The 18,506-nt window shown below is 42.6% G+C and overlaps 1 protein-coding gene across 1 annotated transcript in view; it reads left to right on the plus strand.

Moving 5' to 3' along the window:
- Nucleotides 1–18,506, plus strand: part of LOC307206367 (contactin-3-like) — a 173,184-nt gene that overhangs the window by 76,017 nt on the left and 78,661 nt on the right. Inside the window, exon 3 of the mRNA XM_079959587.1 lies at nucleotides 16,508–16,603. Coding sequence (XP_079815713.1) covers nucleotides 16,508–16,603 — 96 coding nt within the window. The remainder of the gene's footprint in view (nucleotides 1–16,507; nucleotides 16,604–18,506) is intronic.

The following is an 18,506-nucleotide window of genomic DNA, read 5'->3' on the forward strand; positions in this document are numbered from 1 at the left end:
ACAGTATGCTTCTGAGGATTACACTACCCAGCATGGAGCAATTTAGCTTACGCTAGAGATCAGTCGGTATATAGTAGATTAATTACTTAAGGAATCTGTTTTGACGGCAATAGAAAGATTTTTGATCTCTGGAGTGTTTTATTTTGTTATGTACTTGTCTCTCACTGTGCAAACCTTCTTGGTAGCACTGTGTCTTTTATATAAGAAACATCAATAGTTAGAAACTAATGAATAGATAAAACAAATCTCCACCATTAATTGTATTGTTGGAACATCTAGATGCCTCATGGGTTCTTTTTGCTTTATTTTCTCTCTCACACCAGAAATAGTTGCTCTGGCAAGATGCAACTTTGTATTCAAACACATTTTTGCAACCACAGAAAGCATGTATATTATCCAATTCAATGTTCATGAAACGTTAAAAGTTTTTCTAAAGACGGCCTCTGCTGTCATCTGTTGGACCTTTCCACAGTCTTTGCCCTAATTTTGCTTTCCATCATGTGGTGTTATTTTATCAGAAGTGTGACTGCAATTCTCCATTGACCTGTCTTGGTTAAAAGGTTTAGCTATCAGACAGTTTCCACAGCTGCCTGATTGAGCAATATCCAATGTAATGCCAGCGAATGCAAAGAACTTCCATGAGAACAAGCAATGTTGGATCAGGCCAAAGGCCCATCTAGTTTAACATTCAGGTTACTCACTTGCCAACCAGATGTCCATGGGAGTCCACAAAGGAAGACCTGAGTGCTACCCTTTTGAGATTCCCAACAACCTGGTAGTCTTCAATGTCTTTGAGCATTGAAAATCTCATTTCACATACCTTTTATATCTTTACTGCATAGTGGAGGCAGTTTCCTCTTGAGTGAAGGAAAGTTAATATTAACTTTTAAACTTTGCTGCCATTCCTTAACTTTAGTTTATTTCTCTCCTTTTCAATGGGGTATGAACATCTTTCCATTGTTTCTGTTTTTCAGTTAATGTAAGTTCCCTGTAAACTCTCTTACAATGCTATTGCTATGCTTCATGGTTTGGGGTAGTGTTGAATTATTTTCTCATTATCTCTTATGGCTTCTATAACTATTTAGTCAATTTAAATTGGTTAGTTTAAATGGGACATACTTTTAATCCAGATATTCTTGAAAGCAATTTGAGTGTTTTAAAACTCATTTATTTAAATTGGTGTTCATAATTACAATAGAGAACAAGCTTTCTTGCTAGGCCTTCATAAAATCTTGCTTATGGTATCAAATCAACAATCTTGTTGTGTAGACATTGCATTATGATGTGATAGGATATGATATGCTATGCTTCAGTTTGTCTGAGTTTATATATATTCACACTATAATGTAAAATTGAATACCATTATGCAATCTAACAGTGCAGGAATCATGTTTTCATTTCACCAGATGAATTACTGGGTAAAGTATTCTTACTAAACTGAGTTGTTGGTATCATGAAACTAGTAATGAAGTTCTTTCCCTCTGGGACAAGATGAGGGGGTTGCGGCTGTACAAGCCCAGGCATTATCAATGACATTTATTAATTTGATCCACCATGTGAACAATAACGGACTGCTAATTCACTGGATTCCTGTGCCTTTTGATATACTGACCATGGTATCCTTCTGCACTGACTGACTGAGACAGAAATTGGAGCTATTCTGTTCCAATGATTTTCTTCCAGCTTTGCAAATTGGTTTTAGAAGGTGGTGCAGGTAGATAGACCATTGCTCTGCACCATGCTTCTTCTGTTACAGTTTTCTGCAGAGTTCTGCTTTGTTTCTCGAGCTGAGTGGGATCATCCCATTATCTGCTATATTTTGGAACAGCCAGTTCCTCCCAACGTCCTGATGTCACACACCTTAATAAACTAAATCTTAATCAAAGTGACTTTTCTGTGGTAGACTCTGCCATGCTAAAATCTTTTGTTTTTCTGCCCAGACTTTTAATGTTAATAAATTTGAAAGTGCTGCTTTAGATCTGACTGTTTGACAGCTGGTTGGTCTGTTTTATGTTTCGTTAAGGAAATTATTTTAAAGATTGCTATTGGTTTACTTGGTGCAATCCATTAGGATATATATGTTAATGATAAAGTCAGGGTATAAACTGCAGAGAGAGAGAGAGAGAGAGAGAGAGATGAGTAAACCAGCACTTTTGCTTCAAAATAGTAAAATCTCAAGCATATTGTAAATACTTCTAAAAGAAAAAATCCCAGCTTCAGAAATGTATGAGAGATGAGATTCAGAATGAGGAAATGTACAATGATGAACCCTGCAACATATAGGCCCAGTTTATTAAGCTGCGATATGTATAAGCTTGTGCCCATTTTCTCAATCTAGATGCCATCCTTTCCCTTCTCAGAATTTGCAGTTAATCCAAGATCCCTTTGGTTCACCATAAATGCCTGTTAGAACTGAAAAACTTGGGAACCAGTCAGGATTGTAAACTCAAGTTCAAATAGGGGGCGAAAGGCAACAAAAGAGGAAATATAAAATCTAATTTGTTTTACATCATGCATCATCAATCCATTTCATTTCCAGGGCTGGAGTGAAGTATGTTCTGATAACGTTAAATAGCTTAAAAAGTAAAGTATATTGCTTTGCCAATGTTTACCCCATGCCGTGAACACTTCTTTGTAAACTGCTGTGAATGTACTGATGAAAAGAGAGGAAGAACAACATCAACTTGTTTATTGTACACTTCTGCTTTAGCTGATAATGGGCAAAACAGTTAAGCTGTGTGAGTTCGACTTGCTGTGTTTGTTTAAAGGGATTGTTGGTCATCAAGGCAAGCTTCTTTCAACAGCTAACTGGGATGCTAATCAGGAGCTGCGAAAGGAGTGTGGTGTGGTGCCATACCTGTCTCTGCTGAATTATAAATCTGCATGAGATACAATGCAATTTGAAATTTCACACTGCAATTCAATTCCTGCAATCCAATTTCATAATTGCGAACAAATTAGAGTTGAGAAGGAAGAAATGTTACTGGTAAGGCAGACGATTTATTGTTCAGGCAGCAGAAGGATTACCTGTGCAAACCTCTTGCCTACATTTCTAAAATGTTTTCTATGCACATTTTGGAAGATATTTTTCATTCATATATCAAATGTGCGCTCACTGAAGCCCTAAAGCAATTTTTGAAGTTATTTCAAATGTCTTCTGATATTTCTGATTTTTTATAACTGAACTTTTAACGCTATTATTGTTAAACTCTTCAGTGAGGAAAGGGGGTCTTTAGTTTGAGGAAAGAATAAATTATGAGTAAAGAAGGTAAAGACAGAGGTCTTTCTTCCTCTCTCACAATATTTGAACTCAGAATCATCCAGTGAAGCTGAACGTTAGACACTTCAGGACACTAAAAGAAGATACACAGATAATTAAACTGTGGAATTCTGTACCAGAAAATGTATTGCTGGCCACCAACTTTTACACATTAAAAGGTTAGATTCACACATAGAGGATAAGACCTTTAATGGCTACTAGTCATTATGGCTGTGTACTCCCTCCTGTATCACAGATGGTATGCCTCTGAACTCCAACTATCGGAGAGCCCAAGTGGGGAAAATGCTATTGCATTAATATCCTGCTTCCTAGAAGCATGTAGTTGACCGATCTAGCAGGGCTCTAGTGAACTTCTATTTACAATGCTACCTTGGTTTCCAGATGGCTTGGCTCCCAAACAAATCAGCTCCCAAACACCGCAAACCCAAAAGTGAGTGTTCCAGTTTGCAAACATTTTTCGTCAGGTGAACATCCGACGTGGCTTCCGTGGCTTCCTCCAGCCAATCAGAAGCCGTGCCTTGGTTTTTGAACCATTTCGGGAGTCGAACGGACTCCTGGAACTGATTAAGTTCGAGAACCAAGGTCCCACTGTATCTCCATGAGTTTTGATTTTTAAACAGTGTTTAATCATCCCTTCCTTCCCTATTTGTTTTGGGTATTAATGCATTGATCCAGCTCTCTTCTTTCCTTTCATTTGTGTCTAATACATCTCCTCCAGTTCTTTAGATTATAATTATGGGGACAGGGCTTGATATTTTTAACAGTTGCTTTTATAGAAGTATATTAGCATTAGATTTAGTTTGGGTGATACTTTATAAATAATAATTATTAACTCGCCCACCCCGCAATGAATTGCCAAACTTGTAATAGAAATAGATTATGTGCTTTGCCTCTTGGGCTTCGCCGCATCAGAAGTATGTAACAAAATGTTGCTGTAAATAACACTGGGCCCATAATATTTATTTATGCAGAATGCTTTCCAGGAAAACTGCTGTGCCACAGCTCATTAGCATTTGAAGGTATTTGTTTGTTTTTTATGTTGCTTTCATCTAGCTGCATAAAGGTGGTTGTGCATACAGATCACCCTCCCTCTAGGCATCAGACCAGACTGGATTTTGTTTTGTTTGTGTGTGTGTGTGTGTGTGTGTGTGTGTGTTGGTAAATGCTTTTTAAGCTAGTGAATCCTTCTATGTAGTCAGTATCATGCCTTTGTCAAGTAAGGTTATAATAATAATAATAATAATAATTTATTATTTATACCCCGCCCATCTGGCTGAGTTTCCCCAGCCACTCTGGGCGGCTCCCAATCAGTGTTAAAAACAATACAGCATTACATATTAAAAACTTCCCTGAACAGGGCTGCCTTAAGATGTCTTCTGAATGACAGGTAGTTCTTTATCTCTTTGACATCTGATGGGAGGGCGTTCCACAGGTCGGGCGCCACTACCGAGAAGGCCCTCTGCCTGGTTCCCTGTAGCCTCACTTCTCGCAATGAGGGAACTGCCAGAAGGCCCTCGGTGCTGGATCTCAGTGTCCGGGCTGAACGATGGGGGTGGAGATGCTCCTTCAGGTATACAGGACCGAGGCCGTTTAGGGCTTTAAAGGTCAGCACCAACACTTTGAATCGTGCTCGGAAACGTACTGGGAGCCAGTGCAGATCTCTCAGAACCGGTGTTATGTGGTCCCGGCGGCCACTCCCAGTCACCAGTCTAGCTGCCGCATTCTGGATTAATTGCAGTTTCCGGGTCACCTTCAAAGGTAGCCCCACGTAGAGCGCGTTGCAGTAGTCCAAGCGTGAGATAACCAGAGCATGCACCACTCTGGCGAGACAGTCCGCGGGAAGGTAGGGTCTTAGCCTGCGTACCAGGTGGAGCTGGTAGACAGCTGCCCTGGACACAGAGTTAACCTGCGCCTCCATGGACAGCTGTGAGTCCAAAATGACTCCCAGGCTGCGCACCTGGTCCTTCAGGGGCACAGTTACCCCATTCAGGACCAGGGAATCCTCCACACCTGCCCGCCTCCTGTCCCCCAAAAACAGTACTTCTGTCTTGTCAGGATTCAACCTCAATCTGTTAGCCGCCATCCAACCTCCAACCGCCTCCAGGCACTCACACAGGACCTTCACCGCCTTCACTGGTTCTGATTTAAAGGAGAGGTAGAGCTGGGTGTCATCTGCATACTGATGAACACCCAGTCCAAACCCCCTGATGATCTCTCCCAGCGGCTTCATATAGATGTTAAAAAGCATGGGGGAGAGGACGGAACCCTGAGGTACCCCACAAGTGAGGGCCCAAGGGTCTGAACACTCATCCCCCACCACCACTTTCTGAACACGGCCCAGGAGGAAGGAGCGGAACCACTGTATAACAGTGCCCCCAGCTCCCAGCCCCTCTAGACGGTCCAGAAGGATGTTATGGTCGATGGTGTCAAAGGCCGCTGAGAGATCCAGCAGAACTAGGAAACAGCTCTCACCTTTGTCCCTAGCCCGCCGGAGATCATCAACCAGCGCGACCAAGGCAGTTTCAGTCCCATGGTGAGGCCTGAATCCCGATTGGAAGGGATCCAAATGGTCCGTTTCCTCCAGGCGTGCTTGGAGTTGTTCAGCAACCACCCGCTCAATCACCTTGCCCAAGAATGGAAGATTTGAGACTGGGCGATAGTTGGCCAAATTGGCCGGGTCTAAAGATGTTTTTTTAAGAAGCGGTTTAATGACCGCCTCTTTCAGCGGGTCTGGGAAGGCTCCCTCACAGAGGGAAGCATTCACCACCCCGCAAAGCCCATCGCCCAGCCCTTCCCGGCTCGCTTTTATCCGCCAGGATGGGCAAGGATCAAGAAGACAGGTGGTCGGTTTCACTCGTCCAAGCAGCCTGTCCACATCCTCGGAGGTAACAGATTGGAATTGATCCCATATAACAGGACCAGACAGAACTCTAGCACTCTCCCGCCCTGGCCCTGCTCCCACTGTGGAGTCTACTTCCTTCTGAATCTGAGCGATTTTATCTGCAAAAAACTTTGCAAAAGCATTGCAGGAGATCTTGGGGTCCCTACCAGGCCCCGGTGGTACAGGTGGTTCCGATAAACTGCGAACCACCTGAAAAAGTCTCCTGCTGCTGTTTTCTGCAGATGCAATGGAGGCGGCGAAGAAGGCCCTCTTCGCCGTCGCCATTGCCACTTGGTAGGCTCGACGTTGAGCTCTAACCCGTGTCCGGTCTGATTCGGAATGAGTTTTCCGCCACCGGCGCTCTAGCCGTCTCAACGATTGTTTCATCACCCTCAGCTCCGGGGAGAACCACGGGGCTGTCCGGGCTCCATGCAATCGGAGAGGGCGCTTCGGAGCCAGACAGTCAATAGCCCTGGTTAACTCCGCATTCCAGCGTGCCACCAGGGAATCAGCTGAAAGGCCATCAACTTGGGATAACGCATCCCCTACCACTCTCTGGAAGCCAGTTGGATCCATTAAGTGGCGGGGGCGGACCATCCGAATCGGTCCCACCTCCCTGCGGAGGGGAAGGGTTGCGGAGAAGTCCAGTTACCTTGTCTCTAATCAGGTACACAGGTTATCTCTATATTAGTTGGAATTAAAGGATGCCATTTAGGTGCCAGCTAGGGGAGCCTAAAAAAGAGAGGCATTTCCAATTTAATAGGCCTCTTAAAAACAGCAGCAACAACTTTTGTAGACCTTCAAGATGCTGATTAAGAGGTCACTGTGCCTCTATTTCTGATCTTCACTTAAAATTCCATTCCAAGGATCAGCATATACAGACTACTGTAGCAGAAATAGATTCATTTCTGGTAAGCCAATTTCCAGGTCTTCAGTTTGCCTTGCCTTACCTATGTGAATAAATGGGCATCTCACTTGGAAGCCCCCATCTGCCCTTTCCACAATTCATTCAACAATTTATTCTCCATTTGCTCTGCTTTATTTCATTATTTTACACTTTATTATTTCGTGTTTAACTACCCAAGCTAGCAGGCAGGGTTGCTCATATTCCTTGATTCTCATATAGGGCTCCTAGCCTTTTCACAGTTGCATGACACAAGCAGCAATCTACTTTTCCATTTCCTTGCTGTGAGGATATGGTGACTGAGCAGCCACTTCCACCATAGCAACAGGCAGAGGTTCACCGCCATTGCCTTTGCCATTGCCATCTGCAGCTACACATGTCAACCTATAATGCAAAAATAGTCAGGCACAGCCCTACCATTAGGTAGAATGAGGTGGCCGCTGCAGACAACAGATGCTGGAGAAGACCCAGGGGGCAGGAACATGCTGGAAAACAGCTGTATTTTCCATATAGTCAGTCCTGCACCTCATAGGCTATCCTGTTGCCCACAGGTAAGGTGGGGGATGCTGTCCCACCACCAGTCAGATTAAAATGATTGGGTGGCTTCTGTACAAGGAATGGGGGCATGTGCACCACCTTGTCCTTCTCCCACGGAAGCAAAACGCCCTGAAAATGACAAACTAGCTGTCACCCAAGTGTGTCACATTCAGAACTGCATTCCCCAAGATGCCATGTGAAAGAAAGAGGCACAATGCATTCGGAAATTTATGTGACTCCTGCTTCATGGAAGGTCCTGGTAGAGGACAATTTGTGGAATGGGGGAAAGTGGAAAAGGACTGGAGCAGATAGACAAATGGACTATTTTATTATTATTATTATTATTATTATTATTATTATTATTATTATTATTATTATTACCCCACCCACCTGGCTAGGTTTCCCCAGCCACTCTGGGCGGCTTCCACCAAATATTAAAAACAATACAGCATCAGACATTAAAAACTTCCCTAAACAGGCCCCCTTCAGTTGTCTTTTAAAAGTAAAATAGTTGTTTATTGCCTTGACATCTGCTGGGAGGGTGTTCCACAGGGCGGGCGCCACTATCGAGAAGGCCCTCTGCTTGGTTCCCTGTAACCTCACTTCTCGCAGTGAGGGAACCACCAGAAGGCCTCAGCGCTGGACCTCAGTGTCCGGGCTGGATGATGCGGGTGGAGATGTTCCTTCAGGTATACAGGACCGAGGCCATTTAGGGCTTTAAAGATCAGCACCAATACTTTGAATTGTGCTCAGAAATGTACTGGGATAACGAAATGAAAAAGGAGAATCACCATTGTCTATAACTGGAATATGTGACACAACATATGTTATGGAAAAAGTCGCCAAAAAAATCACTTTTTTAAGGAATGGAGATGAAAAATATAGACTGGAATAAAAGATCCTAAAACGTGAAAACTTCTATTTGTTTTGTACTGCCTACACTGTTATAGGACCTGCTTCTTCTCTGCTGTTCTCCCAATCTTTAAGTATTCTTTTAAAATAGTTTTTATTAAGATTCTCTTGGGTTACAAAAATGTATACATCACCTCTGTTTTCAGATAATAAAGTCCTTTCTTAGTTATATTCAGTGTGAGACATTAATATTGTAGATCAGGGGTGTCAAACTCAAATTCATCGGGGGCCGCATCAGCAGTTTGGTCACCCTCAAAGGGCCGGTTGTATCTGTAGGACAAGTAGAGGTTTCCTGAATGCATGTAAAGTGGAGGTTTCCTGTGTAGAACGGCCGGCGCCGCTAGAGGGCAGACGTTCTCTGGCTTGTAGGCTGCCGCACATGCGCTGAAGAGGCGGTTTTCTTGTGTCAAAAAAAAAAAAAAAGCGAGAATAAAAGGTGAAGGCTGGCGGCCGGCGGTGGCTACACGGGCCACATGACGAGGTCTGGCGGGCCGGATTCGGCCCACGGACCTTGTGTTTGACACCCGTGTTGTAGATGGTATAAGGTTGGGGGATGTTATGTACTGAAGTTCTCACCCTGGACCAGCAGGGGGATACTGTAGATAGTTTTCACTCAGGTCCACATATGCAAATAAAGGATCGAAAGTGATGTTCGGGGATTGGATAGTTACAGAAAATGGTTACTGTTGCGTTCTAGTGGAGCTCTATATAAGCAGGCTGGCTGAACCCTTCAGTTCAGTTCTGTTCTGGCCTGTGAATAAACAAGAGCTGTTTGAAGAATCGCTGTGTTGTCTGATATATTCACCCACAACTTAACAGGGGAGAAGAGAGGGGGGTGGTAAACTTTCATTCTTTTACATAGTGTATGTGAAAGTTTTTCACAGCAGCATCACGTGGGTAGGTTCTCTTTCTATTCATTTATTAGTTTTCATTGGCGGTGAGAGAACATTGTTTAGCTTCCTGCAGATTTTCTGGCAATGGTCAACTAAGTTTTTCTCAGAGCAAATTCATTAAAATTAATGGACCTTAGTTTATCAAATCAATTAATTGAATGTGTCTACTCTGAATAGGTCTACCATAAGGTTATATCTGACCAAGTCATCAAGTTATTGCAAGGACTTCCCCTTGCGGATCAGAACTTCTCTTCTCTGTGCGCACCATAAATTTGTTGTAGGGGTTACCCTAACCCTCCATAACAGATTTGGGGTGCATACGGAGGAAGGGAGAGGAAGTTCCATTCTGCAAAGAGAAGTTTTTGCACAAACCAGGTGACTGTGTTTTGAGTTGTACACAGCATTTACTACTCTCTTTGCAAGTTCACCAAGTAGGAATATGTAAACCTTAATAGAGTATGACGCCTATTTTTGCCATTTATGCTGCAGTTTAAAAGATAAACACATTTCTGCCTGCTTCTCATGTAAAATAAGATGCTGTCTTGAAGCAACTGAATCCCATTTTTGTGTGCTATTTCATAACACTGGCATATGCATTCCAAATAAGCAATACCAAATTCAGTAGTAAAGGAAATGTAAAGTAGATATATATGTTATGATGGAAAAGGAAATGAAATTACTATTTCAGAATCTTGGAACGTATACAGCTTCTTTCTTCGGTTGTTGTTAATTTTAAATGTCCTTCAATTTTCCAAGCTGTAAAATAGCAATAACATTTCTATCTCTTTTTGAGAATCCGGTTTTAGGACCTTGGTTTTCAGCCCAGTCATTCAGTTTTTATAAAAGAAGAAACACACACCTACCTAAGCGCCATTGCTGATAATGAACAGTTTTTACCACTTCAGAATTATTTCCCCTGAAATTACAATCTTAAATCACTGCTCATATTTAGGCATATCTCTATCATTTGCCATATGGAAAAAGATACACTTGTTTTCCGTTATGGACAGAACTGCTTCAGTACTTGAAGGAGAGGCTAGTTGTTTCAGTATCAAACCATTCCCAGTGTTCCAGAAAGCCCCAGCACCATCAAGGAAATCTTGTTAGCCACAAATCGGTTCTAGATCTCCAGAAGCTGTAATTTATTATGAATCTTATTATTGGGTGACATTCAGTGAGGCCCACCTGATGTTGCAATGGACTTCTGCTTACGTTACAACGTTTCCCCCTCTTCTCCATCAACCCCTGCACACCCTCAAAATCTTGTCTAGAGAGGTGTGTGCTGTGGACTGGAGCGGGGGAGTGTCATTGTATGAGTGAAAGTCCACTTACTCAAAGTTTGGATATCACTCTGCATTTTTAAAAATATTTATAACCTGCTTTTGTCTATTGATATCAGGGTCAGATACAGAACATAAAATGAACCATGCATTAATTAACTATGCAACAATAAAAACATAATTAAAACAAACGGAGGCATACTCTAGAATACCAGCAATCCAAATTATTAAAATAAAAGATATTCTAAGACTTGGCAATGGAGCCTGGGCTGCTGTTAACTGATGAGAGATAAATTACAGTATTTACTTTTCAAGTCCCATTCAGTTTCCATATACAGGTTCAAAAGCACCAGGTGGAAAGATAGAGCAATTGTTTGTTTGATCTCAGCAAACACCTTATTCCAAAACTGAGCTGGAGCTAAATGATAATATTATTTTTTAGACATACATCTATAAGAGGAGAACATTCTATAAAAAATATTCTTCTGTTACAACATGGTTACATACCATAGTCTACTTATTATTTAGTTTGCTAGTTAGATACAGTGGTACCTCGGGTTACATATGCTTCAGGTTACATACACTTCAGGTTACAGACTCCACTAACCCAGAAATAGTACCTCGGGTTAAGAACTTTGCTTCAGGATGAGAACAGAAATCGAGCGGCAGCGGCGCAGTAGCAGTGGGAGGCCCATAAGCTAAAGTGGTGCTTCAGGTTAAGAGCAGTTTCAGGTTAAGAACGGACCTCCGGAACGAATTAAGTACGTAACCAGAGGTACCACTGTACATCCCAAGAAAAGTGACTATCTTTCAGTGATTTTTTGCCCCCAGGAAACATCAGACATTTTGGAAAGTGTTACTATTCTCACATTTTGCAAGGACTGTGACTGCCCCATTGGACAGAGAGGGAGTTTGGGTATGGGGAGCAGGGCATGCTGGATATTGCAGGTTGCCTAGTGATGGGAAGATGCCAGGGAGACTCATCTCAAGGGGGCTTCTAACCAAAGCCACACCTTCCCTCTCCAAAGGCTTAATAGAAGCCCTTCCCATAGTCCTTGACAAAACTACCTGCTCCCTATACTCCTCCCCAAAGCTGCTCCCTCCCCATGCTCTATTCCAAAATCCCCCCCCCCCCGAGCTCTCCAAAACAACCCAGTCGTCTCCTTTTAGACTTCTCCCAACTTCCACTTCCTGGCTTTTGCTGCTCACCAGCCTCAACCACCTGTTAGCCTGCCTGCCTGCCTGCCTCTGGTTCCTTCTTCTGATGCTGCTGTGATAACCCAGCAGGTCTGAGATCCTAGTTTGTCATTGTGCTGTAGTTTGCAGTGTCACCTGTTGGTGACACTGCAAATTGTAGCATGACAACATCCTTAGGAAAATATATATTAGGAAAGAAACACTGCCCTGCACAGAAGGGGGAAACTAGGACAGTTGCACACAGGTACAAAGGTATGATCAGGGAATCACAGGCAGCTGGAGGAGGAGGACAGAGGGTGAAGAAGGAGCTATGAGTGGAGCGAGGTCCTCCTCCCATCCTTTGGACCGCCTGGGAAACTCAACAAACCTGCTGTACCTGGAACTGGGTTTGGAGAGTGCAGCTGAATTGGACACAGCTGTGGGCAGCCTGAGGAAGTCCCATCCACCTTTCCATAAAAAGCAAGTCTAGAGTGAGAGACTAGGGTGATGTCCACTGTTTCCAGGTACTCTTCTCATTGTCAGACTTTTGTGGGTGAGCTGAGAGGTTGTTGGACCCGGGGTGAGAACCCAAAGGCTGAGAGGGAGAGAGTTAGAAGGAAAATTAATTGATACTGATTTTTATATATTCGTAACTTTGTTTTAACATAGCTTTTTATATGTAACTGTGTATATTTCTAATACAGTGGTACCTCAGGTTAAGTACTTAATTTGTTCCAGAGGTCTGTACTTAACCTGAAACTGTTCTTAACCTGAAGCACCACTTTAGCTAATGGGGCCTCCTGCTGCTGCTGTGTCGCCGGAGCACGATTTCTGTTCTCATCCTGAAGCAAAGTGCTTAACCTGAAGCACTATTTCTGGGTTAGCGGAGTCTGTAACCTGAAGCGTATGTAACCTGAAGCGTATGTAACCCGAGTTTTCATTAAATACCTTTAGGCACCAGCCAAAAACATTCCTTTTCAACCAGGCCTTTGGTTGAGTTAATTGACATCTTCTGCCCTTTTTAAAATTGGAGGGGGTGGGTTGGGGGGTTATTAGGTTGTTGTTTTTATTTTGATTGTGTATTTTGTGGTTTCATATTTTGCTTTTGTTCTGTGAACTGCCCTGAGACCTCCGGGTATAGGGTGGCATAGAAATTAAATAAATAAAATAATAATAAGTTGTCTGTTGTTGCTTCAGTTTTCTGTACACCGCTTATAGATATTTTTAATAGAAAAATAGGAATTAAAGATTCAAAAATAATCAAATATGTTTCCATCTTTGCTTTGTGCATTTGTGCATTCCAGATGAAACCTGCAACTATGAAGGAATTAAGAGTGCTTGCTAATATGATATATTACACTAATAATGCTTTGCATTTTACTAACCCTATTATCAAGAGCTCACAAGTGTGTTATTTATGTGTTATTTATTTAGTTAGCTATTCTAAAAGCTTTAAAATAACTGGATGAGGTTGCAGTACACCAGCAGTGGTGTGATTGCATTCAACAGTTTGTTCTTTAGAATAATGAGGCATTGAAATGCCAAATTACTGTTGTTTAAGTGGCTTCGGTGAACATCTGCTGTTGCTTTTTAAAAAATGTTGGGAAAGACTTTACATTGCACAGAATAACTATTTTTGGTCACTCCACCATTTTCATTATGTGTTGTTGGAAAGATAGTTTACTTTGAAGTGTCCTTTGGGTGCATCATTGAACATCTGTACCTGAGTAGCTATGCTTTATATAACTGTAAACAAAAATACAGGCTGTTGAAACTGTTGCTGCCTGGCAGTTCTCTGACCTGACTGAATTGAATTTACCTCCCTTTACTCTAGTTTATAATTTGGCGAAAACAGAGGCTGTATGAGTGTGTCTATGGCAGGGTGACATGCCCCAATAAACATGGGGGAATGTGCAGTATATATGGAGACATCTAGATGAGAAATGCACTTGAGGTATTTTAGAAAAATAGCTGGCTTGGTCCTTTAATCCTTATGAGTGCCTAGGCTGTTCAGCTGAGCACCATAGTCCATATTTGAAATAGCTTATTTTCCCCCTATCAATTTACATCTGCCCTGTCCTACTCCGCCCCCCCCCCCCCCCGCTTGTATCCTATACTAATTTATGTTAAAGCATTATAACTTTTTAAAATGCATATGCGCTCTCTCGCGCTCTCTCTATCTCAAATGACACATTGTTGTATGCAGTGCTAGTCCTACTCAGAGTAGACCCACTGAAGTTAATAGACCTGGGTGGCCTATGTTAATTTCAGTGGGTCTACTCCCAAGTAGTACTTGTTGGATACAATATTAAAATATAAGCAGACATAAAACCATTCCCAACCATAGCAGGAAAGCAAGTAATCAAGCTGCAGTATGCCCAGGAAATACAGTCATTGAGAAGCTATTTTAAGTAGGTATATTTTAATGTAATTTTGAATACTGCAGATGAAGAATCCAACAATACATCCTTTGTGGGACAGTTTGATAAGGGAGTGGCCTCTACTGAGAAGGCCCTGCTGTAGTGTCAGTATTAGTGTCTGTTTGCATCATATCATGCCCATACATGCCCATGCATTTGTGTATTGCCCCAGAAGCACAAAAAGAGAAAACAGCTTCTTTGTATGCTATCTGGTGAAGTCAACCTTGAAACACATTTATATGAATTATTCTGTAGACCAGGGGTCAGCAAACTTTTTCAGCAGGGAGCCAGTCCACTGTCTCTCAGACCTTGTGGGGGGGCCAGACTATATTTTGAAAAAAATAATAATTAACCAATTCCTATGCCCCACAAATAACCCAGAGATGCATTTTAAATTAGGACACATTCTACTCATGTAAAAACACGCTGATTCCCAGACTGTCCATGGGCCGGATTGAGAAGGCGATTGGGCCGGATCTGGCCCCCAGGCCTTAGTTTGCCTACCCATGCTGTACACTCTACTTCTGTTTTTAAATGTTGCCCGATTGTTGTGTTAAGGGCGATTTTACTACTGTTTTAAATCAATATTAGATCGTTTTTATTGTTAGTTGATGTATGTTCCCCATGAGAGGAAGGGTTGGATAGAAGACAGATGAAATAAAACAATCCACACAGTATAGTTAGCATAAAACTGGAATGTGCAAGTTACAAAATACCATGGCTTGCTCTTTACAAGAAAATGCTGTTATCTCTTTCTAAGCAATATCGCTTATGTTTAAAATAATCTGATAATAAATTGCTTTTTCTTTCATTCTTTTTACTGCCTGATTTTTTAAATTTGCTTCAGGACAGTATAAACGTAGGCTTTAAGAAACTGTGTTCAGAAAACTCTGCCAGACTTTATTCTGGTTATGGCCAATAATTATAAGTGACACTGGAAAACACTCTCAAAGAGTTTTCCTTCTGTGAGTTACCAAACCTCCCAAAACTTTAGCTTGCAATTGTTACTGCTTTAGCAGCAGCTGGTGTTCCAGTGTTGAGGGAAATGTGATCTATCTCTCCATTTTCCTACTCTTCTGTCTAGGCCCTGGAAAATATACCGTATTTTTCTGTATATAAGACGCCCCCTATTTTGGGGGACTCTAATTTAATAAAATTTAGTAAAACCTCAGCGCCTAGGACTTGCCGATCGCATGGTCGGCGGTTCGAATCCCCGTGGCGGGGTGAGCTCCCATCGTTCGGTCCCAGTTCCTGCCCACCTAGCAGTTCGAAAGCACCCTTAAGTGCAAGTAGATAAATAGGGACCGCTTACCAGCGGGAAGGTAAACGGCGTTTCCGTGTGCTGCTCTGGTGCCAGTGCGCCAGAGCAGCTTCGTCACGCTGGCCACGTGACCCGGAAGTGTCTGCGGACAGCGCTGGCTCCCGGCCTCTAGAGTGAGATGAGCGCACAATCCTAGAGTCTGTCAAGACTGGCCCGTATGGGCAGGGGTACCTTTACCTTTACCTTTTTAATTTAATAAAACGGGGGAAGATGGCCCAGAGTTGTTGAGCTTTGGAGGGGGAGGAATGCCGAAAATCACTCACCAGACTGACAAACGCTGCCAATGGCACACATCACAAGCAAAGAAGCGTCTGCCCGCTCACCAGCCAGCAAACACACACCCAGTTGACGCAGCAGCAGCCCTTGCCACATCCAAAAATCACCCACCCAATGGCCGCAGCAACAGCCAATCCAAGGCAGATCTTGTTGCAGCCACCAATCAGCCACCCAATCGCCACTAACGAGCTCCTGCTTGCGGCTGCAACCAATCACCCATCCCCCCTCTGCACTATCCATGTATAAGACGAGCCTTGATTTTGAACATTATTTTAGAGTAAAAAAAGCTTGACTTATACACGGAAAAGTATGGTAATTTTCCTGGGTTCCTGATGTTAATATGGTTATTAAGTGCCCTGGGGAAGCTCCAGGTGCCCAAGCGTTGTGACTTGCTGAGGTTTGCTCTTATATTGAACCAATGACTGATGAACCTTGGAAACACCCGTAGTAATAATGGACATTCTGTAGAAGCATTTCATGTGGAATGACCAATTATCTCATTGAAATTAATGGGGAAACTGCCCATTTTTAGGACAAAGCGTACTGAAACAAAAACCTTGCTCTTTTTGTTGATATCTGTTTGCTAACACGTTTATCTCCCTTCTTTTGGAAAAATAAAATAAACAGATCTTGAAAACTTAAAGACAAAAATGAGAAGCACTGTGTCTGTACGAGAAGGACAAGGGGTTGTTCTGCTGTGTGGGCCACCAACTCATTCTGGAGGTAAGAAATGTTTGGAAATATTAGTACTCTTCTCTGTGGCAGTAAAAAAACCTAAAGACAAATACTGAATGGTTGCAGTATATTCAGGTGGAAATGTTATTCATGCTATGAATACTATCGGTGTTTGCATTGGCCTATGTTGCTCTGAAAGCATGCATTTCAGAATCAAATTAGGCATGACCTAATTTGGCATCATTTGTGTCTTTCGTCCTTGTGTGTTGATTTTTATTAAATAAACAAATAGCTGGAATTGGAGGGCGTGTGTGGAAAATTTCCTCCCATTGTAAATAGGTGGAATGGGACATTTTGGATTGGGATTAAAGTGGGGGGGGGCTTTAAGCCCCCTCCTCAATGCTGTGGTTCAAAACTGGCTTGGGAGGCCCTGTGCTAGTTATTCCTTTTTTGTGGGGGGGGGAACGATGACAGGGGCTTTCATCTAAATAAGTTTATTAAGTTTATTCTTACTGGTTTCAGAACTGCAAACTCTGTTCCCCCCTTCAGATTACTTGAATCTAAAATGCTTGCCACCACTTCAAAACAGGCAGTGGCAAATCTAGCAAAAAGAATGAGGCTTCCCCCCCTTTTTGTGCTCCCACCTTCTGCCTGCTGAATGGGCCGGCAAGAGTGCTGTCAGTGGACTATCCACAGACAGAACCCAGCAAAAAGCCCTGAAACTGGGCATTCCAGGAGTGGGGGTGGGCTGAGCCAGCCTTGGATCCACTAGATCCGGAGCTGGTCATGTGTTGGCAATGGGGTTGATTGCTGCACCAGCCTGTAGCCTCGGTTGGTCTGCTTGTCTTTCCCTTCCCATCTTCCATCATGGCTGCCATGTGTGGCAGGGCTACAGATATTGGGGTAGCCCAAATATTCTGCAAAACCCCACCAGCTGCTGGGGGAAGGGAGTTTGGATTACACTCTAAAAGTCATAATGGATTTTAAGGCCTACAGAAGCTTAGCGTCTTAAAAAGTGATCACTGGTTTTCTGTTTCTTTTTTTTCCGCACATTAGTCAGGGCCGCATATCTAAAAATAGCTTAGGTGAGATTTCCAAACATATGGACATCAAATGTTTTCTTTTTAAACATAATACATTTTTCTTAAATTATATTTGCCATGGGGACCATAAGATTATTCCATGCCACTAAGTAACAGAATTCAAGCCAGACATAGTGAATTATTGAACACCAAATCGAGATCAAAACAGGTCTGCTAGTGCAGCATTTTATTTTACTTTCTTTTTGATCACAAAGTGTGAAAACGTATCCTGATAAATATATAGTTGGCAATATCCTGGTCAGTTTATATTAAAAGTCACTTTATTTACATTCAGCAAATTGTAAATTGGTTTATGATTTGGAGTAATGTATGAGGCGGAAGCTCACACAACTGTGCTGATGCACCTCTGTGAACAAAATATACTTCCTTGTTCATGGCAGCTGCTACAGCGTTGTTAAAGGAATGCTTGCTCATCACGTGTTGCACTGCTCATTTGGGAACATCGCTTGCATAAGTAAAGTTCAGAAATAAGCTGTTATTAGCTCCACAAACAGAAGTCCATTTGTGCAATACAACAGACACAAGGCTTTGTGGGATATTCTGTGATACAATCCCCCCCCCCCCCGTAATAAATAAATAAATATTCAGGAGAAGAAAAGCCTAAGGAGTAAACCCTACACAAATTCAGAGTCCTGTCCCTAGGGCAGTTGGATGGCACCTTGTACGCCTCCTTCCAGCAACTCCTGCAGCCAAGCTGTTGCCAGACATATTGCTCTGCTTGCTTTTGGACCATATCAGTGAGACCAAGAGGGAGTTCTTATCATCTGGGCAACCCAGGACTTACATCCACACTGCCCACACTTGTACTTTCTCTGTTCCTAATACAGCTGTTTGACTTCACCCCCGGA

Source organism: Podarcis cretensis (genome assembly GCF_951804945.1).
Source record: "Podarcis cretensis genome assembly, chromosome: 2".
Taxonomy (NCBI): domain Eukaryota; kingdom Metazoa; phylum Chordata; class Lepidosauria; order Squamata; family Lacertidae; genus Podarcis; species Podarcis cretensis.